At 37.8% G+C, this 23328-nt stretch overlaps 1 protein-coding gene across 5 annotated transcripts in view; it reads left to right on the top strand.

Moving 5' to 3' along the window:
• Nucleotides 1–23328, top strand: part of LOC111872532 (polyphosphoinositide phosphatase) — a 45331-nt gene that overhangs the window by 2082 nt on the left and 19921 nt on the right. For 3 of the 5 annotated variants that reach the window (XM_023866542.2, XM_023866543.2, XM_023866545.2), the window contains exons 2-7: nucleotides 1292–1517; nucleotides 6189–6320; nucleotides 14115–14322; nucleotides 16687–16811; nucleotides 18264–18342; nucleotides 22135–22405. In XM_023866542.2, coding sequence (XP_023722310.1) covers nucleotides 1292–1517; nucleotides 6189–6320; nucleotides 14115–14322; nucleotides 16687–16811; nucleotides 18264–18342; nucleotides 22135–22405 — 1041 coding nt within the window. The remainder of the gene's footprint in view (nucleotides 1–1291; nucleotides 1518–6188; nucleotides 6321–14114; nucleotides 14323–16686; nucleotides 16812–18263; nucleotides 18343–22134; nucleotides 22406–23328) is intronic. The other 2 variants (XM_023866544.2, XM_023866546.2) reach the window with 1 other exon arrangement.

Raw genomic sequence — 23328 nt, forward strand, 5'->3', positions numbered from 1 at the left:
AACAGGCTCCACTCAGCCTTGTGAGGATAATTGAGGAGATACTTGAATGGAAAAGTAGCGGCTTTGGTCTACAAAACCGAAATTAATGGCCATGGGGATTTGTTGTGATGACCACGCGACACCCTCTATCCGCAAAAGTTGGAACTAACTTCACCGACAAGCGGCGGTCGCTCGGTCAGTATAGTTCGCTTGCGGACTAAAGCCACAGAGTGTAGTTGTTTTTACTGTTTGGCTGTTTAAGTAATTAAAAATAAACATTCTCTTGAAAGTGTGAATTTGCTCCTTCCTAACTTCACAGAGAAAGTATGAACTATTGTATTTGTGTAGCAGTATAAGGGCATTAATAAATATCCAGTTGAAGTGATCCTGTGCCTTCTGGTTGAACGAATTGGTGCCACATGAGTGAGTACCTCCTGGTCATCTGAGCTACGGCCTGTTAATGTGCCTGATGCAGAGTCATGTGCTTCCCCTGAGCTAACCCATCAAACCCACCTGTGAAGGGTGAACCCAACTTATATCTTTATAGGCATTCCATACCCCAGCATCCTATTGATGCTCAAACAAACCCCTACATTACCGTATTTACGCACGTATAGGCTGCAGCACAATTTTCAGACAAATTATAGAACAAATAATTTTCTTGGAATATTATTTCAGGAGTAGAACATCCTGTATTACTAATTGTGAATATAATTTTTTTTTAAATGAAGTGTGATTTCGAATATAAGCCGCACCCCAGTTTTCCTCTTGAATTTTTGGCAAAAAATGTGCGGCCTATACATGCGTAAATATGGTATTAATTCCTGACTCCTACCCAAACAGCTGCAGTAGTTTATCCTGAAGTCAGAAACTTTATACAAGTACAGCTGCAGCAACTGTTTCTGTCATTTGAAAGTTTTAGTCATCTGTGATTCTTGTGGGTGAACCACAGAAATCCCTGTATCCATCTCACCATACTTGCATTTCTTGTAGGACCACAATGGTAATACACTCTGCAGCCTGATGTATTGTTATTGCCTTTTAATGTACCAGTCTTATATATAATTTTGCAGTATTGCCCCCAGTGCCATTGTCAGGCTTCTTTACAGTCTGAGTTGTATATCATTTTATTTAATTTTACCTCCAGTTAAGAAATTGATTTTTTTAGCATGAATTTTTTATAGACACAAATGAACTTCATTGATGACAGAACTCATTCATGCATTTATACACAGACTTGGCCTGCAGGTCAGTCTTTTTCGTGGTACAGTAAAAAGTTGTTATCTTTTTGTCTCTGTGTTTATGTCTACAGAGATTTTACCTAATAGGATCCAACAACACCCAAACAAGATTCCGAGTTCTCAAAATTGATCGAATGGAACCACATGAGTTGTCAGTCATAGATGATAAAGTGGAGTACACGCAAGAGGAAATTCGAGATCTTGTGACCATGATTGATGTGGGAAATCGTACTCGTGCAGGTCAACGATCAGCTACTGGTGGGGTGGCCAAAGTGGTGTCAGCATTTGGGATTGTTGGTGAGCATTTAGAATTATGGATAATTCCAAGCAGAGCCACTGAAAGTCAGAATAAGTAGGTGCAGCTTGAATTTAAACCAAATGAGAAAGGGGTGACAAAATGTAATGTTAAAAATCTGTGTCCAATTAATGTCGCTTATACATTTACTTCACTTTGTTAAATTGAACTTTAAGTCAGAATGAAATGACAAGTTTGATATTACATTTTGTGTCATAGTGAGCAGTGTGATCAATGTATAAGCATGCAAACCATTAAGTAAATGAAATGTGCAAGAAATAATAATTATTGGAAAATTCAGTGATATGGCATACATGCTGTTTGGTAGAACTGATCGAAATTTTGAATGTCAGTACTGTTTACCTTCTGGAGGTATATTCAAGATAACACCATGTTTGTGTGATTTCATTCATGTAATATGATTGTACAACATTAGTTACTTTGAGCCATATGCCAAGGTATGTGTCTTGTTCAAAGTTTAAGCTTAAAAAAAAATAACAGTTATGCTCACCATAATGCCACATATGTTCATGCCAGAATCAAAAATGTTTCATCTAGGTCAACAGATGCAAGTTGATAATGCCATGAAATGGCAACATCAGGGCATTAAAGCAGTATCTTCCTTATATTTCAAGACACGTTCTTTTTTTATTTTAAAAGTAAAAAAAAAAGTAAATGTATCCCTGTAACAGACCCTGGAGGCCAATAGGGTTGTGAGATGTTGAGGTTCCCACGTTTTCTAGACGGTCGGCTCATGGATGGCGGCAAGGTTGTGAGCCTTATGCACCAGCTGCCCTTTACCCCCCAAGAATATCCCTGGTACTCATTTCTGTTAGAGGCTGAGTCGACCTAAGGGCCATAGTGCAGCTGGAAGGATTAGATCAATTGAAAAATATCCAGTGACCTCATCGGAACTTGAACCTGCGACCTTCCGGCTTGTAGCATAGTGCCTCAACCAACTATGCTACCACGTGCCCCATTTTAAAAGTACTTGATGCATATAGATTTGAAATTAAGTTAGTCATTCATGATCATTTAAATTGCTGCAGTGCAAAATCAGGTTTAATGATGTATAACCTCATTTGGTGATTGGATACAAAATGGCTCATGTAAGGTAAAGTTATCCCTGTAACAGGCCATGAAAACCTATAGAGTTGTGACAGGTCGAGGCTCCCACATTTTCTAGATGATCAGCTCACAGATGGCGGTAAGGTTGTCAGCCTTGTGTGCTGGCCTCCCTTGACCTCCAGGAAAATTCCTGGTACTCGTTTGTGTTAGAGACTGAGTCAACCCCAGGGCCATAGTGCAGCTGGGAGGATAGGTAAATTGAAAAAATCCAAATGGCTCATGTACACTTATTTTATTTAACATGAGGATAATTATAAATATCGCAATCTTAAATATGATAGGACATCATACCATATCTATGGTGGTTTCTCAACACAGTCCTGGGTGACTTAATGTGAGATTCATGATGGACAAAGTTGCACTGGAACAGGTCCCCCCCCCAAAGTTTCTTTGTTTTGTATTTGAAGTGCCTGTAACTCTTTATTCATGAAATGTAACAAACTTGAAATTGATATGTGAATAATGGTCAGTCAGTTGTTTTTGTATGGCAAACAGATCATGTATATTTTGCATTATGCATGAGAAACTGCAGGAGTGAGTAAGTATTCATATTGCATCCCTTTTCTTGTGCAAGTGTTTAGCACGGTTTGCAGCATTTTCATATCTTCTCATCTCATCTGTTACTTACATTTCCATTAAGTTCATACAGTCACAGATTTCTTTTTTATTGCTGTTTATACAGGCTAAATGACTTCAGTTCAATTTTTCTCTTCACAGCTATGTCCCAAGTCCACCCATCCTGTTATCCAGTAGGTACTTAGGGCTCTTTCCCTTATGGTAGAACTGGTCCCTTATCTACACCTAGTGCAAAGGGCTGTGCCTCCTTCGTTTGTTTATGGCAACAGTTTTAGCAACAGGAATTTAACCTTTAGCATGTTAGCATATTAGGCGTACTATGTAGGGTTCATAGAGCAGCTTGGTAGTAATATATCACACTTGTGAGGTACCTGGTTCAACAGAAATGGCCACTTTCACAGGTTTCTTGTGGTTTTCTGTAGTCCCTGCAGACAGTTTATAGAACAGTTACCTTAATTTAGGCTGTTATAATTTCTGTTACCCTCGTAACACACAATTTGTATCATTTCAAAATTTCTCAATCAGCACTACATAATCTTAGCAGGTAGTAAATGAATATTGTAAAAGTGTACATTGTACATGTGAGTCCAGCAGAAGAAATTATAAATGACATGCCAGCATCCCTGGTAAATTATTCTTATGACTTAAAGCTTTTATATCAGCTTAAAAATATGTGTTTTTGTGAAAATTACGTTTAAATTGAGTATATATTTCTGTCATGTAAACCTGTAAATTAAGATCGAAGAAAGCTTTGTTTAATTATTACTTAGAATAAGAAATTTCTAATCTTTGCATTTGTTCAAAAAACTATTGTTGATTGTTCAGTAAGCTCTGCATGTGTTTAAATCATTTTTCATTGCTAAAAATACGAGGGGGGACCCAAAAATAACCGGAACCGACCTGTTGCCATCTTGCTAATCGCCAAAGGGTTGAAACAGGAACGCACACAACAGAGCACCACAGACAAACCACTTAACTCAGACTTATGCCAGCTCACTAACAGTCGCGGGAGACCCCCAGCTAACACTACCTAGCAGCACAACTCGTAACTACAAAGCATGCGCCCGCAACAGGTCGGTTCCGGTTATTTTTGGGTCCCCCTTCGTATACAAGTTAGCAAGTGTACATGTAGTGTAACAGTTCTTGTGTAAGACTTATGGAAATATTGTATTTGTCACAAATATGTGTTTCATTTTTCTCTGCAATATTAGATTGAAACATTGTGGTTGCAACAAATATTTAATGAGTTTCGTTTGAGAGTCACATGGAAACGGATGTAGATCTTCATGTGAAATGTTGCATTTTAACCATCATTGGAAAATGTTAATAAATCTTGGTAAGATCTCCCACTACCAGATATTATGAAAGTTCAGTCTGTGATCTTCAGAATATTTCATGAATATAAATGGACAGACATGGATGAAGTGATTTTAATAGCAACTGTACAGGGTTTGAGATGTGGCTAAAAGAGATATCTCAAAACGCTTTATTTAGTGTGGCCTGACAACATTATGCTTAAATACTACCAAGCAAACTGGAGTGGAAATGTGGCCCAACAGATTGCACATATTTTCCAAGTTCATTCATTGCTATTTCTCAGACCTCCTTGGCCTTAATATTTCTTAATACATGACAAATAATTGTTGCAAAGCTAATCACATTAAAAATGCTTGATTTCATATTTGTTAATTATTTGCTTTTGTATTTTATTTTAATAGCCACTATATAAAAAAGTATTTGAAATAGGAGTCCCGGATCTTAATGAGAGCCATATTTGTTGTCTTGTATCAGTTTTTTTCTTTGTAAGATTGGACATTTTTTAGAAAATCATGTTTCATTTGACCTTCATCTAAACGGTTAAATTAAACAGATACAATTCCAAATGAAATATGATTGGTAACATGTAAAGTAGATCTCCCGCATGCCAAATTTTGTTGGAATTTGTTGATAAGTATGCAGACAGGTGGACAACCGCCCCTATAGCATCTACCTCTTGTATTTTGTACAAATAATTTGCAATTCACTAAGTGACTAACAAGATCCCCTGTTACAGTGTCTTTCCCCAGTAATTCTAATCATTAAGCTTTTCAAGTAGTATCCTGTATCTATGGAATTTCAGGGGTCATCACAAAAGCTAGGACTCTGTCCTGTTGTAGGTCTGTCACATTGAAACTTAAGAGGAATGAAATATATTGAGTTCCATGAAAAATACTTCATACATATTCAAAACATGTGATTTATTGTTAACTGGATTTGTGTTCTGTAATATCCCAAAAATTATTGGTATGCAGATTTGAAAAAAAAAGATTAATTCTAAATTATCAGCAATAAACAAATGATGATAAAAGACATTTCCTATTAGAGAATTTAATATCCGTAGTAACCTTTGAAGCCTGAAGGTGATGTAAACATTATTTAAAAATTCAGTTTCTGTCTCACAGATAATTATGTACACCTGGTAACACCAAGTAAGTAATACTATTTAAGGAAGCAATCACTGTTTTTGTTCTTAGACTCATACAGAACCCATAAGTACACTCAGTAGGCAAAATGTAGGGCTCTTTTAAGTTAGAGCTGGCAGTACATGTAGTAACCACATTGATTTCCTGGATTAATGTTATTGACAGGAAACTGGTCAGAATTAAAATATGTCTATCACTAGGGCTTTGGACCATGAGACGGTTGACAGACATCTGTCTACACAGGATAATGTTGAAAATGTAGATGAACAATCGTACCCCCACATGTGGCTTGAAACCAAGACTCCAATACTTGAACAGTCCAAGATGACATTCCTTAGATTGCAGAACCACCAGTATCAGCACTATAATTAAGTTTACATCGTATAATTATGGGAAGTACCCATCACAACTTAAAGCATTAGCTTTCAGTATGTGCAGCTACTGTAGAAACATATACACATAACAGAACAATTCTTGTTTAATTGTCTTTGTTTTCATCTGACTCAGGGGGTAAGAAAACAAGCAATGATGAAGGAACAGTGGAAGATACAGATACAGCCTCTCGGAACAAACCTTTTTGGCATTCGATTTGGAAACGCAACACTTTCCCCCGACTAGTGCCAGCATTTGGCTTGCTTGGTAAGGTATCAATTCCATTTTAGTGACACTGGATCCACTCTGCAGATGGTTGTAAATGATTACTACATTATTATTTTGTTCAGCATGTATATGAGTCACTGAAGAATAAGGGCTGCTTTAAGAAACTATCTTCAGGATGACTATTAGGAATTATTTCACTTCTTTTGAGGACAGATGATAAGGATCTTCACTACTGACAGAAGATACTACTTGCATATCCATGGTAAGAGTGTTTCATAGACACCATGTTAGACAGTGATGTATTAATTGTTGAAGCAAATGAGTGTAATCAGTGTGCAGACATGACTGTTGATATTTTGTGCAACAATTCAGTTAACGTACATTTCTTTATACTTTGTGACAAAGAAATTGGAGTCTACCTCATCTATATACTATATTTTCATCTATTCAGTGTAACAGTATAAGCTGTGCTAAAAGACACAGTGCATTAGAAACAATGACAAAACAGCTGCGTGGCCTGATTATATTGTTATGGAATCCTAATTTCCATGGCAACCGAATTTCAGACAGTTGAGAACTGTGATTGCTTAGCCACAGTATCGAAGGAACAGCTGTAAAATCATATGTCAGCCAGCCAACAAGACCGTATTTGAAGGGAAGATTGATGTTTTCAGATATCTTCCCAGAATGCTTGGGATTAGGGAAGGTTCTTTCCTCAAATAAATATTTGGTGATTAAAGAAAATTTTTATGTCAACAGAACACTGTATTTCTAGAGCCTGTTTCAGATACAACTGAAGATTTACATCAATTAATGAAACCTGTAGGCTGGCACACCAGTAGGCATCTCAGTATACCGTATGTTTTTGCCTAACTTGCCTTCATATGTTGCTTCCATTTCATTTTATACATCTCCAACCTTTTCTAAAGTTTATTGCATTCCTTTTGCATTTGTGTTCTGATATTTGGTTGTAATGTAGTTGCCCCTTGAAGATGCCCAGTAGACACAATCAGTTAGATGAACTCCCCACCTCTTGTACAACCCAAGGTTCATTACCTTGATCACAGGCACCAGCTACTTGAATGTAACATTTAACTGTTAATTGTAATGTAGTGTGAATGTGATTATGGTTAATTTTATGTACAGGATAGAGGCAGTAGAGTGTGACAGTAATTAGAGTGTTACTAAGGGGGCATTAAGCGGCCTCCGTAGTCTAGAGGTAACGTTCCCACCTCATGACTTGTGGTACGCGGGTTCAAACCCGGCGGATGTCGTGGAATTTTTAAGGGCGGAAAAATTCAGGGAACAAGTCCTCCAGGAGGGACTTTAAGCCATGGGTCCCGTGTCCTAGCTTTACGGCACGTAAAAGAACCTCATGCCTCAAGGAGGCCTCTGAGCCAAATTATAAGGACATTTCTCGCCCAACAATAGTCTCTAACGCCTCTGATAGATGGGGAAAGCATTATAGATACCGCCAAGCCAGTAGAGGCCGAACTCGCTGGCTCGGTCAGGACTGATGGTACACACCAATATCGGTAGGGTATAGAGACGGGTAGAATATCATAGAGGGAAGCACAATGGACCAATACTGGTCTCAGTGCATGGGGAAACCCACCCTCTCCAATAACTAATTAACTAAGGGAGGATTAGCTTGAATAACAGGAAAGCAATTTTACTAGAAAAGAATAATATAGTGCAATTTATTAAATCATATTCATGTTTTAAAAATAGCATTTATTAATTTCTCTGCATTACATGAGACATTCTTGAGACCTTGATCCGAAATTGTCCATAACTCTTTGCAGTAATGTTCCACCAGTTGCTTTAATTTCATCAATGATATGCTCTTTCAACTCCGTGATGATGCAGGGTTTCTTCAAAGAAGTACGTTCTAATAATAATGACCAAAGGCAGATGTGCCACAACAGACTGTAACNGTTGTTCAAAGAATCCTATAGTAACTACTTCTTCAAAGAAGTACGGTCTAATAATAATGACCAAAGGCAGATGTGCCACAACAGACTGTAACTTTTAGTGTGGAGGCTTTACACAAACCTGCATTGGTTGTTCATGGCTCCAGTATTGGAAATTGTATTTGTTGATGTAGTGGAGAGAGATCAAACTGTGCCTTGTCAAATATAATCAGTTTATAAAGAATATCCAGTTATGAGTTCAAGCCGCTGAGGAAATGAATGCTGAAAGCCACATGAGCAGTTTTATCAGTTTGCAGTTGTTGCACAGTCTGACTTGTCTGCAGAAATTTGAGGTTATCATGCAGAATGCAATGAAAACTTCGGTCTGAAAGGCTGAACGCAGCTGATTGATGTCCAGCAGAATGAGTTTGACTGTAGATCACTGTTTCCCTAGCCATGCCAACATTCTCCAGCATGCAGCCTGATCATGAACTACCATTGAAACATTTACAAATTCTGCCTGCATTTTGAAATTTTTCCAACACACTGTAAGGTAATGCCACAGGCAGGAATTCTGCTTCACCTGTCTGCACAGAACTCATGTGGAAATCTCCTTTGAACCTGAAGTACTGATTTATGTTAAGTAATGTTGTAACTGTGAACATATGTTATGCCACCAGCCAGTTCTTCATGCTTGCTCATAGCTGTACTGTTGGAAGTAACTGCATAGATTGATGAACAGTCAACCCTCCCCCCCCTCCACACACACACAGACTTCATTGAGCCAGTTACCAGCACTATGAAAACTGTCATATTCCACTTCCACCCCTGTATTGATGCTTCCACCATTCACAATTGGTCAAAATAATTATAATAATTTATCTCCAAACTCTCCATGTATTATACCATGCATGTATCAGAATCATGTCTTGTTTGTCCTTGGTGTACACAAAATTGGTGTGTGGTGGTGTTATGCTGTGTTACTAGTACTGTTTTGGTACATGGTGGTACTCACAACCAGTGTTTTTCACCCCCCCCAAAACAAAAAGAATTAAAAATCCATTATATATATGTATAAAATGCTTAAGTATGTTTCCACCACTGCAGTGCTCGATATTTGTAGTTTTAGGAGCATAAAATTTGGTTTGTTCATGGGTAATTCAATGATGGCATAACAGCTATTCAAATTATTTAGCATCAGATGAGAAGGAAGAATGATGAACCTGAAGGAATTAATGTTAAAGTGGTCTGCTACAAAATATCTGGAAATTTGCCCACAGCGACTAAGGAAACTCATAAGACCCCAAGTTTTCTGATTCCTATTCATGATTTGAACTGGGTACCTCTCAAATATAACCCTGTAGTGCTACAGTGTGCTGAGCGACTTCCATCTGAATGTGGGATTTAGATGTTGTTACATTGGATTGGTGGCATGAAGTTGCATGGAATTCTTCATATACTGAACACATTACATTTACAAAATATATAGAAATTATATCCACCTTATCTTATGCTAAAAACAAAAGTGTGCATGTATACTCTGGTTTTCAAGTAGGTAAAGTGTAAATATATCAAAATGTGCAGAGGCACCGATTATTTTCTTTCATGTGTCATTAGGTATGCACCATGTTAGAATTATTTACATAAGTTATATATTTTAAAGAGGTTGTATAGTGCTTATATAAAGTTATTCTGCAGTTTTCAAGCTTTGCTGTTTTGTTATAGTTAGTGCCAAAAACATGAGTGGAGCATAAAATTGTAGAGAAGCTATGAAAGTTTACTTATGTTAGTGAAGTTCAGTATGGGTCCCACTCATTGCACATACCACACTCATCTCAGAATAACTGGAGTTACAATCTCATTTATATATCTGATTCATGCCTTCAGATTCTCCAAGTTGCTCATGTTCACTTTTGACAGCAGTTATTTTACGTTGTCTTATAGGTACAATTCCAAATATTAAGGTGTTCAAGGTTTCAGACTGGTTTGTCTTGGAAAATGCTCAGTTAGGCTTACAAATCTCTTGGTATATTTGAACTTTGTGCTGCCTCGAGTTGAAGAGATGGTCTAAATGAGCATTTCTCAGGGTGGTGAATTGGAAGAGGAGGCTTGAGACTGGGGCTGCTTTCATTTCCTAACCTTGTTCACTACACTTTTACTAATGAAAGTGGTGGTATCAAGCATTAAAATCAATGAACTGGTTAATTTAAAACAAAAATTCAGAGGCACTGTTAAGTCTGCAGGTCCAAATGCTCTTGCTCTGATCTGGCAATAGTTGGAATACCAGTGAGGCATACAGAGAAATGTTGAATTTAACTAAAAATGCAAGTATGCTTTTCACAGTTTCTCTTTATGTGTTTTGTATTTTTACCATTAATTATTACTAAATAGCTGCTTTCCACCGTGGGAAAGTACCCCAGTTTCCCATTGGATAAAAGATTTGGTTGGCCACAGAGCTGGTCTGGAAATTGTGGAGAAGTGAAAAATGTGTTCCTCTTTCCAGCAATCAGATCCATGTTCCTTTTTCATTCAGGCCTTAACCTGGCTTCTGTAGTGTCAGAGCTATCCTGCCTGCTAATGTATAGGGATCGTTTCCCAGTGTCTTAGTTATTAAGCAACAGTAACAGTAAAAGAAGCCAATCAGATTCTGGTCTTCTGGATTGTGACACCATGTACTCGTACCACGTAGTCATCTAGGTATATACCGATGTTTCAGAGGAACATGCTGCCTCCATCTTCAGAACAGAAGTGTGTAGGTTGAGGAAATTCCTGTTGTACACAGATTATAAAGAAAGTGGTCATGACACTTGCAATTTACCTGTGTAACTGAGGTATTTCCTAAACCTACATGCTTCAACCCAGAACAGTGCTAATTCAGAAGATCAGAATTGAACAGTTATCACCAAAAAAATCAGAAAACTTATAAAAGCCAAAAGTATTATGTCAGGAATTATTATTTCAGGAATGCATGGCATATACGTTTCCAAGTGTAGTAATGCTCTTTTGCTTAGAATGACCGATACCATAACCTCCCAGAATATTGATCTTTCCTCCTTGGACATCCTGTATATTTCCAGGGGCAGTAGTGCTTGGCCTGGTTCTGTTGCTTAACAAAAGAAGGCATTGGAACCATGTGGTATGTATGGTTCCAGGTATAATAGTGCTTTGCTTGTTGACATTACATAACAAGAAAGCCACTGGGTAATGTATATTTTATGCATTTTTAGCACAAGACACATAAAATGAATACATAACTGGGAAGTTGTGTTTGTGTGCATGTGCGTGGTTATAGGTGTGTGTGCACACACATACATCTGTGAGCACTTGTGTATGCATGTTTTATCACCAAAACTACTGAATGCATTTTGGTTAAACTTGATAGTAGGAGTCTACAGGTGCAAGTTATAGGATGGGTTTAATTATGATATTTATCAGTTTAATACAACATCTTCTTTACATGAACATCAAATCAAACTTTTAATTTTTTCAAGAATGACTCATACAGTTTGTATGAAATGAAACATATGTCTCAGTATTTGTTCTTTCATTTGTAGCATCAGGGTTGTCATGGTGGTGACTATGAAGGTTTCCTTCTTCTGGGATATGGTGCTATGTAGTTCAGTAGATAGGTACTAGTGTTTCAGTAGTACCTTTCACCTTTGCTCTAGGCTAGAAGCTAAGCAGATTGGCTTTTGGTAGGAGGTGCTCTTTGCCAGAACATTGTCTGTCCTGACAGAGATTTTTCATGTTTTTTCTAAGTCCTTTCGGGCAGATGCTGGGACAGTACCTCAATTAGACCACCACTGTTTCTTTCAGAATCCTTTCAGACTCATCATTCATCTGTCATCCTGCCATTTGACACCACCTAGTTTAGTTACTGATAGCAGCGTGAAATAAACCGCAAAAAATTATGCTAGATCTTGTACCCTAAAAATTGAGGTAGCCTATCCACAAAACTACATAGCATCACATCCCATACAACAGTGATCTTCATTTTTTAAAAAGTATTTGTTTAACAAAATAAGATAAGTATGATATATGACTTCCATGTTATACATGGTATATAGTAGTGTGAAGTATTGCAGGGGTACATTTGCAACTGCACTAAGTGAACATCAAGGCCAAAATTACTTTTGTAAAGTGTATATACACCTTTTGGCCCTTGTAACTGAGGAGAAAGGAGACAGCGCTATGTAAATGTGCATGGATTAAATAAATTATAGACTTTTATGACTGTCCATTGTCATTATTCCAAGAAGACACAGTAATGGTTTTATGTCAGCTTAAGTGGTAATGCTTGTTACATCAGGGGGTGCCCAATTTGGATCAGATGGGACACCAGCTACTACCATAATTGAGTTTATTCTTGATTTTTTCAGTTCCTCCAGGAAAATTAAATATTTATTGTGCACCCAACATTTATTGCAAAAGTGCAGACACAGTGCTTATTACAATTTGTAGAGAACCATGAAATAGCTAATATATTAAAGGTAAAGAAAAGTTAAAGCTATCCCTGTAACAGGCCATGAATGCCCATGGGGTTGTGAGGGGTTGAGGCTCCCACATCTTCTAGACATTTGGCTCAGAGATGGCAAAATGGTTGTCAGCCTTACGCAGCAGCCACCCTTTACCCCCCAGGAAGATTCCTGGTGCTTATTCCTGTTAGAGGTTGAGTCAACCCCAGGATGACTAATACATTAGTGAGAAAAATTATTATAATCTAATTGAACGTAAAGAGAAATGTAAAACATCCAAGTGATACAATATGAGTTGCTTCGCTACTTCTTACAGCAGAAACTAGTATTATGTTACAGCTATGTGTTAAGAACAGAAATGGAAATTTTAACTATATATATATGAGTTGCTGCTGGAAGTATCTCCCATAATGTCTGTGATCTGTTCATATAGGCTGAACTTGTAATGGAAAGCTCTACTGTTAATTAATTTGAAAGGAAGAGCAGTGACCTCATTAACACATTACAGCGAAATGCACTTACAGAAGACTTATACAGAAATATCAAATAATGCTGACTAGATAATTAGGGTTCAGACAAAACATTGGTAGCGAGATTTTACTAGGGTGCCTGGTGGGGCTATTTAGAAGTGAGGAAACCTTGCAAGAGAACCTCTGTAATTAAAAAGAATGTTAGATAGCTATAAGTTGTTCAGTTTTAACATAATTTATAGGTATATATAAATACATAAAATAAAGACTGTTATGAATTAATTTGGATACAAAATCTTAAATTCCGATTTGTGTTCTCAAGGGCCTGACTAATGCATTAAAACAATCTGGAAAGAACTCACTCACTGTTCTAATGCCCAGTTGTAAGTACAGTAACTGGAAACATGAAAAACTTGCTCTAGTGATCGCAAAACTTGCTTTATTTACAAAGCCTAAGTTTTTGTATTACAGTATTGTATGTGAAAGAGCAGAGAAATTAATTTAGTCATAATATTAATAATAGATGATCATCATTGGAGGTAGGACTGAATTTTTCCTCAGGACATACTTTTCCTAGTCTGGGTCTAGAGAGGAAAACCAAGATAGCTCACTTAAGGGCTGGACAGCCATAATTCAGTTCCTGGTAAGGGCAGGAATTTTTCTCACTATGTCCAGACCATATTTTTGGCCCACTGAGCCTACTGTCCATTTGGAATGCATGTAATTATACCTCCATGCCCCCATATATATCACAGCATGTGTTTAATTAAGCATAGGGATAACTTTACCTGATCTGGAGTATAAGCAGAATACTAATAAGACTGTAAGTTTCAGCACCAGTATATCAGTTTGGATTTGAGGAATTTGGAACTACTACCAAAACATTTAAAAAAAAATTGCAGTATACTTCAACATTCATACCTGAAATGCATAACATGTTGTTTGTGTGTATAATGAATCATGTTTAATTCTTAGGATTTGTGAAGTTTCTGGAGGGTTACTACATAATCCTCATAACAAAGAGGCGGCGTGTCGCATTCGTTGGGTATCACACTATCTACAAAATTGAAGACACTAGCATGATCTACATTCCAAACGATGGCATTCGTGTTAGCCACCCAGATGAACAACGTTATGTCAAGATGTTCCAAAGCATTGATCTATCCAGCAATTTCTACTTCAGGTACACCATCAAGAAAATGTACTTATTCTTCTTTTATGCAGGCCACCTCGTTTTGTTACGTTAGTGAAATCTAGGAGGTTAAGATGAGCTGGACTTGTATCTTTGAGGGATGGAGGACAATGAACAGCATGCAGAATTTTGGTGGGGAACCCTCTTGAGCAGCTGCTGTTTGGAAGACCAGGGAGGTGATGGAAGGATAGCATGGAGTATATCAGGTTGGGATGAAGCTAAACCTGGCTGAAGATGAAATGAGTGTTCACCTTCTCTTTACCTTCCATGCCACAGACTAATTATGGTGCACAAGGTTTTGTTTGAGCAATTGATAGTTTTCAGCAGGTCGGGAAATTCCTTCCATTTTTGGAACCCAAAGTTTCATCACCTTATTCACAAAATCTCTCAGTTGAATGCTATCCTGAGCCTGTAAATTCAAGTTCATGCTTCACACATCTGTTAGTTAGTTAGTTAGTTAGTTATTGGAGAAGGTGGGTTTCCCCATGCACTTAGACCAGTATTGGTCCATTGTGCTTCCCTCTATGGTATTTACCAGTCTCTATACCCTACTGATACTGGTGCGTACCATCAGTCCCGCCGAGCCAGCGAGTTCGGCCTCCACTGGCTTGGTGGTGTCTATAATGCTTCCCCCATCTATCAGAGGCGTTAGAGACTATTGTTGGGCGAGAAATGTCCTTATAATTTGGCTCAGAGGCCTCCTTGAGGCATGAGGTTCTTTTACGTGCTGTAAAGCTAGGACACGGGACCCATGGCTTAAAGTCCCTCCTGGAGGACTTGTTCCCTGAATTTTTCCGCCCTTAAAAATTCGACGACCTCTGCCGGGTTTTTGAACCCGCATACCACAAGTCATGAGGTGGGAATGTTACCTCTAGACTGCGGAGGCCGCTTTCACACATCTGTTACTCCAAAATCTATTTTAGTAATGTCTCCCTACAGTATCTACGAGGGTCCTACTGAAAATCATGAGCAACAATTTTCTGTAAAGTAACATGCTTTATTATTGACAAACCAAATACACCACCTCAATCTACAGACCTTTCTTTATTTTTCCACATAATCGCCACTTCTTTGTACACATTTCTCCCAGCATTCTGGGAGTTTGAAAATTCCCCTTCTGTAAAATTCCGTTCCAGCCATCCGAAGATACTGACGCACTGCTATCTGAATTGCCTCCCTTGTCTCAAAACGTTGTCCATGCAGCTGATCCTTCACAAATCCGAAAAGATGCTAGTCAGAGGGTGCAAGATCAGGGCTATAGGAGGGGTGTGGAAGAACTTCCCACCTCATCTTTGCAGTTGCTTCCAATGTGAGGCGAGCGGCATGGGGGTGAGCGTTGTCATGCAGGATGATGATGTTTNGAGAATGCAAATGGTGCCATTCCATACTCTGCCGTTTCATTTCAGGCTCGAAATGGTGAAACCAGCTTTTGTCACCTGTCACAATACAGAGCAAAAAATCATTGCCTTCGTGTAGATATCTCTGCAGCAGTTCTGAGGTGATGGCTTTTTGCTGACCTTTGTGGTCTTCAGTCAGTAACTGCGGGACCCAACAAGCACAAACTTTCCTATAGCCCAAGCTTTCAATCATCTCCTGTACTGCACTGTGCCCTATTCCAAGTTTTTTGACTGTTGTGTCCACAGTCACACACCTGTCATCTTGAATGATCTCATCCACTCTTTCCTTGTTGTGTTCAGTTGAGGCTGTTCGAGGACGACCACTCCGAGGCTCATCTTCGATGCTGGTGTTCCCATCTTTAAAATGTTTCACCCATCTTCAAACACTGCTCACACCCATGCACACACTTCCATAAGCATGCTGTAGTCTCTGGTGAATTTTTGCAGCAGGGATTTCCTCTTTCACAAGAAATTTGATGACAGCACGCTGGCGAAACAACATATTGTTGTCGGCCATTTTGTTGGAAGTGATACTGGTCACATGATGCAAGCTATTGACATCACAAGACACTCAAGGTTAACACAACAGCTGGTTCCACCTACCACCCTACTCTCTTTTGTCTGCTGTTCCCAGGTTGCAAGCAAAAAAAAGTTGCTCATGACTTTCGGTATGACCTACATAGTTCTCCTGAATTGTGTCCTCCTGTGGAATTTTCCAACCAAAATTTTGCATGCTTGTTTTCCCCACGATTATTGCTTATCCTACCCATTTCATCCATCTGGAACTAATCACCTTAATAATATGAGTGAATCATATAAATAGTGAAACACATCATTATGTAATTTTATCTGTTCCTCTGTTACTTCATCTAGGGTATTTGTACATGAGGTAACATTATTTCTTTGTAAAGAGAGGCAAAATAGTAATATGCTGACAGAGCCATTTCTTGTTTCACAGTTATAGCTATGATATCACACACACCTTGCAGAACAACATGTCCCCACCCCGAAACATCATTCCAACATCCAGTCATGGAAACAATGCAGCTAAAACTGGAGCTGTTCCTGAAAGCAAGACATCAGGTAATGAAGTACATCATTTGTGTCAACATCCAATGATTTTTCCACTGGGACTGCCCACACTATGACAGAGCCTCAACCATCCCTCTTGGCTTTTCCCTAAATACTCTTCCTGAATTTACATTCACTCCTTTGTATATCATCCCCCACTTTGTCTCCCCACATTGTTCATAATATCCATGGTTTCATCACCATCTTCATTTTTGATAATCTCTTGAGGGAATCTTTTGTTTCTCATACAACTGAATCTTTAATCTGCCCAACTTTTGCTCTTGTTTCTACTTTCAGGTATTGCTTAACATCCTAGTTTCATAGTGGATTCCTTGTATTTCTTTCCTTAATACTTCACAGGAAGTATAACTGGAGAATGGAAATGTTATGTCTTGATTGAGTGTTCTAACATTTATTTTCTGGGCATAGCACTAGTGTAATGATATCCAGTTGGCATGCTAATGCTCTTACGACCATGTTAAAATCTGGCTGCTATCCCCATAGTACTGTGGATCTGTTTGTAATCTGCTTACATCCACAAGTAAGGAACATGTTTATGTAGTTTGCAGTTATCCCTGTTGCTGGTGAAGGAGAACATAACTAATCCGGAATATAAATACTTATACTTTATTGTCTGGTTTAAGTTCACTGACATTTGAGAGGTACATACTGCCTCCATCTTCAGGATAAAGAGAAGTCAAGCAAGGAGCTGCAAGAAGCAGGGGACAGGGAGCTAACAAACATTATAAATAATTTATTCACACTATACTATCCTACCTCTGCTTTGTATTCTGAAGTAGCTGTGTAACATACACAATAAGTGGAGTCGGGAGTGGACCCCATTCATCTTGTTATAACCTGTTATACTGAATAAAAATATGTAACTTGCATTTCCATCAAAATGTCAGTTTAATTTATTTTAATTTATTTTTTATTTTTGTGTGTGTTTCTGTACTTTCCCCGTTCTGTGAAGCACAGTAGACCACTGTAGGTCGCGGTGCAAAGGCTGAGAAGGCCTACACCTCATACATTCATTCCCCGTTCTTTGTATAAGAATATAAGAACATAAAAATGTTTATAGTGATATGTTGTTATTAGCATTTGAACATCTCCTCTTATCAGCTGAATTGGCTTTCTTCTCAGACTTTCTGTGACCTGTGGGTCACATGTTACCAACTCCTGATTTCAGTATGAACAAATGCATGTACAGGCATAAAACAGGGAAAGTGGGCTTGTATTAATAAATGGGTGTTCATGCAACACTTAGTACCTTAGTATGTTGAATATAAGACACACATTTTAAACATATGTCCTGTTGAAAAATTGAGGTGTGTCTTAAATTCAAAGAATGTGAACCTCTCTAATTTTTTTCATAAAGCTCACATTCCAAAACTGGTTGCCTCTTAAATTCGAGGGCATCTAATATTTGAAGTAATACCATGTATAAAATGAAATGTGCTTCAGATGGAGGAGAAAGTAATCCAGTGCAAGTGGCAGATGACTTTACATTTTGGAACTTTCTGCCAGATCACCAAGAGAAAAGGTCAGTACACAGTAGCATAATATCTTTATGAGATACATGTACTGCTGCCAGCAAGCCTGTAGTAACCGTACCATGTGATATAATCATTACATCTATATTGGAGTTAATGCCACTCATTCATTCATCAGTAATTTGTCAGAAGACAGGTCCACAGTCTGTGACTGGGGTTGGTTGTCTCGAAATTTTCATTACTTTTGTATCCTCCATATTCGTTTCCATGCCATAGCACATTCCAATTTCAATTAGTCTATCAATCATACCCTGTAGCACAGTTTCTTCCTTAGCCATTAACACAAGGTCATCTGCATATTTCACAGTTTGAATAATTTGCCCTCCTAATTTGAAGTCTCCAAGCCCATCCAGAGCTTCTTTGGTAAGGTAAGCCACTAGTGAAAAAAATATGTATATTTGTAGTTATTCAATAGTGCTGTCAGTAGCATAGACTGTATAACATTGAATGACTGGATGATAGTGAATAATGATTTGGAAGAGAGATGGAAGGAAGCAGCCATGGTCTAATTTAAGGTGCTATTCCAACAAATGTCTGAAGTGACTGGCAAAACAATGACAAACCTTAATCAGGATATTCGGTGTCCTGGTCAAGATTTGAACTAGACACGTCCTGAATCAACAGCATTGCTGCTTGAATGAACTTGGTCACTGCCACTACTGAAGTGCAGGTGAAATTAGTTTAGAAGGAATAAGTGTAAGGCTTATCACAGTAAACCAAATTCCCCTTCACAGGCCAGCTTGTATCCTTATCTCTTCTTGACCTTCTGAGACCCTTGTGCTCAGGGAAATTAATTGTATTGTATTGTATTTATTACACATTCTAGCACATCCATACAAGGCTGAAGCCATTGGATACAGAACCTGTCACACCACAAGCTTGCCAAATCAGCAAGCAGTCAACAGAACAGTGCATATAAATCCACAACAACAAATCAAGCATATGAAACCCTACACATCACTGCAACTACATAACCTACCATTACTTACTTACTTACTCATGGAGCTGAGTCAAACAATGGGTCATAGCTAAACAAGAAACTATCCCTAATTAAAATATTCATCTAAAGTGTAATAGGATTTAGTATGTAAAAAAGCATTTAAAGCTGCTCTAAATTGCTTAATATTATGAATTCACTCTTCCTTAAACAGAGACTTAATCTCAATAACCTCTCCATTAACTTTTAATTCTTGAATAATGTCTACTTTGGTTAAGTTCCCAGTTAATAGTTTTGTAATGTCCCAGACAGTTCTTATTTATTACCGGAATTTAATACCTGCTTATTCTAATGCTTTCTTTTAGCTTTCCTTATAACATTTTTTAGTGTCTTACAATACTGTCTATAATGATTCTTCAAGGCCTCATCATTACTATTCCTGCATAATAAGTAGAGATCTCTTTTATGCCTACAAGAGATACTTATGCCAGGGGTAATCCATGAATTATTATTTGATTTAATTATCTGTTCTTGTAGAGGAAAACTTGAATAGAATATTCTGAGAAATAAGTTAAGAAAAGAATTATACATTGTATTTATGTCATTAGCACCAAAGATTGAGCCCCAAGTTTCAAAACTCAATTTATATTTGAAATCCACCTCAGTAGCCTGATCAATTTTCCTTATTGTTTTTTCCCCTTGACATTCCCATTCTTAATAAACTCTTTAACTTCTGTTAAAACAGTTAATTGCACATCATGATCAGAAAGCCCATTACATAAGGGATATATTGCATAATTCCCCTGCAGAGACGCATCAGTAAATATATTATCTATTGCATTTGCAGATCCATTTTGTGATCTTGTTGGAAAATTCACTATACTCGATAAATTGACTGGAGCTAATAACAAATCCATTTTCTTCTTTTTGTTGTTATCAGTTAGATAATTAACATTTATATCACCACAAAGAACTATTTTAGTACAAAGTGGATAATTTTCAAGTCCAGTGTGACATACAAGTTTACAACACTTCAGTCTTTATTCACCTTACATGTTTCGATTCAAAAGAATCATCCTCAGAGGCGCGCCACTATGATCAGGAAACACTGTCACATAAGATGTTTTAAAAATATGCACTTAGGCTATGAATAGTGCTCACTATATAAATTTTGTTATTATCACAGTTAGTTTTGATGTTTGTCTTAGGCATTCACGATGACGCTTCTTGAAGTGTAGATTTACATATGATGCCGTTTCTTTTAAGTGTATTTGCTGGGTATTCTGATTGAGATTTTCCACTGCACGCGATATGATGTTCACTTTTCCATACAGTAGCCTCCCAATGTATTTAAAATTGTATTACAATTTTCTTTTGTATGTAAAAAATTGTTTATTATGTTAAAATATCATGAGCCAACTTGGGTCATGTTGTTTTCCTCCTGATGATGGGAGATGTCGTTTATTTCTCTTGATTGCATGTTCTTATTATTAGTCGTGTAGTTTACGTGCGTGAATATCTGTGTTTAACATTGTGTTTGTATGTGTGTGTTTTTTTAAAGGAGACATAAATAAAATACAGCATAGCCCAGAACAAAGTGAATATATCAGGAACAAATCAAAAATACAAATAGTAGAAAGTGAAACAGTATAAATGAAAGCTAGTAAATCCAAAGTGGTCCTTGCATCTACCACCTTGAGGCACATCTCCACATATGGGGAACACAGCAGAACTTACCTTGGTAGATGGCGCATGGACCAGCTGCTCACCCAGGAATAGAAAAAGGGCAGAACACTTGAAATATAGATCCCTAAGATAATTTAGAGTATACCTTCATATTCATGATCTCTGCAAGCAATTTTCCTGAGGCCCAGGGATAAGCCTCAACAAAGGATGGAAGGTCATGGGAAGAAATGGGTGGAAGGGGGGTGTATGTGCTGCAGGTACATAGACGGGGAGATGGAGACCAAGGTTGGTTTGGTTCATGCAGGCTCGTTCGTCACGTATGGTACAATATCAGATTTTCTCGCCTAAACTCCCCATAATCCTGTCATTTTTCATTTCTTGTACAAAATCACTGCTGTTGACACCATGCTGAGAATTAAGGCATGGAAGAATAACATTTCATCAGATTCCATTCCTCAGCGGGCTGATATAGGCTATGGAAAGATGGAAAACACGTGATTTTCCTACAGAGTATTTTTCACTATCTTACTTATGTAGAATGTATAAAAGTTAGTTAAACTCTTCTTCCGTCTTGTATAATTATTTTCAGTGAAATGTGGATGCATAAATGAAAAGCCAGTAATTATCTCTTGGCACCCCATATTTTTTTTCCTTGTCTCTCTCCCTCTGTCCATACTTTTCATCTGTCATTAATACTGTGAGTCACTTGTGTAAACCATTTCTGTTAACATTTCCATGTTGTTCCAGGGCTCTTCTAGGTATTTTATAAACATACATTCATTCTTTTAATATGCGTAATCCAATAATTATTTCATCTCATTTCAGTATCCAGAATGTTTCAAGTTCATAATGTTCATGTTTTGTAGAGTTGTGATTTCAGAGTTCTCTTAAGGGCTTGTTGGTAGGTTACTACATTATTTGCATGGGTGAATATAAACATTATAAAAAAGTATTCATTTTTCTTTGATGGAAATATGTACAGTACATTAAGAAATTTGTTCTTTTGTTGTTTAAGTGGGCTACAAGCTGCTTTATTGAATTTAGATGTTTTTGACAATTTTTATAGAAGATGTTGCACATATTGTCTTGTGAGTTCCCAAATAATTCTGTCTTTGCACATATTGTAAGATAAATTAATTTAAATTTTGTTCATTGGCAGGCCTGATGTTAATGATGTTAATCACAGCAAGAACAAAACAGTAGATTATGGGGTCCGCAATAAGCCTCACAGGCGATTTGTGTGGAATTCCCATCTTCTGGAGAAAATAGAAGGAACTCTCCATCCTGATTGGATACTTTATGTGACACATGGCTTTGTTGGCCAGTCTAACATATGTATATATGGCCGCTCTATGTATGTGACCATAATAGCTCGCCGTTCAAACAGATATGCTGGCACAAGATTTCTCAAACGGGGCGCTAACTTTGAGGTACGTCATACTTGTGATTGATGATACCAGAATGAAAGCTGATAAGATGTATATCTTTAAAAGGAATTGATTGTTAGACCTGTAACCATTTGATCAGAGCTAAGAGCTGAATTGCTGAAAATTTATATTGAAGGACATAAATGTTGCATTAGTAGCTTCAATGGCATTACAACAAATACTCAACCAAAATATTTCTTTAACTGTTCAGCGTGGTTTGACGTGTATGTTTCGTCAGGTATTTAAATCGTCTGGGGGGGTTCGACATGTATGTTTCGTCCAGCTGCACACCTATGTTATAACGCCCATAATAATTGATGGTTTTGCTGTAGATTGTTAGATTTTTCGCTGGCCTGTTGTCACAAGAACAGAGTATAATAAGCCACGACTTTTATCTGCACTAAGTCATCGTTACATATGCCTGTCTTGCAGCAAAGTTCCTGTTGCTCTTGCGAGCGGTTTCTTCGTTCTACTGTTATGAATGGCGTGTTTTCTTTGCTATGAAGTTATAAACAGCAGAGACGTGATATGTGCTGTGTTTATAATATCATATTGCCCTGAGCTGGCCACACTAACACACTCAATTGGAATTCTTAGAAGAGGGATGTCCAAAAATTTATTCTTGCAAGATCGATTGATTTCGCACAGTACATAGCACCCAGTTCTTAGAAAAACGTCACGAATTAAGGCAGAACACTGTGGTCACCCCCTATGACGATACTGGTGTGTGTGGGGGGGAAAAGAACTCATTCCTTCATGTATTATCGCTCCAGTTGACGCCATTTTATCGTACTGACCTTGGTGGTCGTTTCGATGGATGACCATAAATATTTTTTTTTGGCCCAGCTAAGCTCTGCTTTCGTGCACTACATACCAGCCAATTCTTAGAATACCTTCATGAATTCTGTGGTCACCCCTACGACATC

This window comes from Cryptotermes secundus, unplaced genomic scaffold, assembly GCF_002891405.2.
Source record: "Cryptotermes secundus unplaced genomic scaffold, Csec_1.0 scaffold537, whole genome shotgun sequence".
Taxonomy (NCBI): domain Eukaryota; kingdom Metazoa; phylum Arthropoda; class Insecta; order Blattodea; family Kalotermitidae; genus Cryptotermes; species Cryptotermes secundus.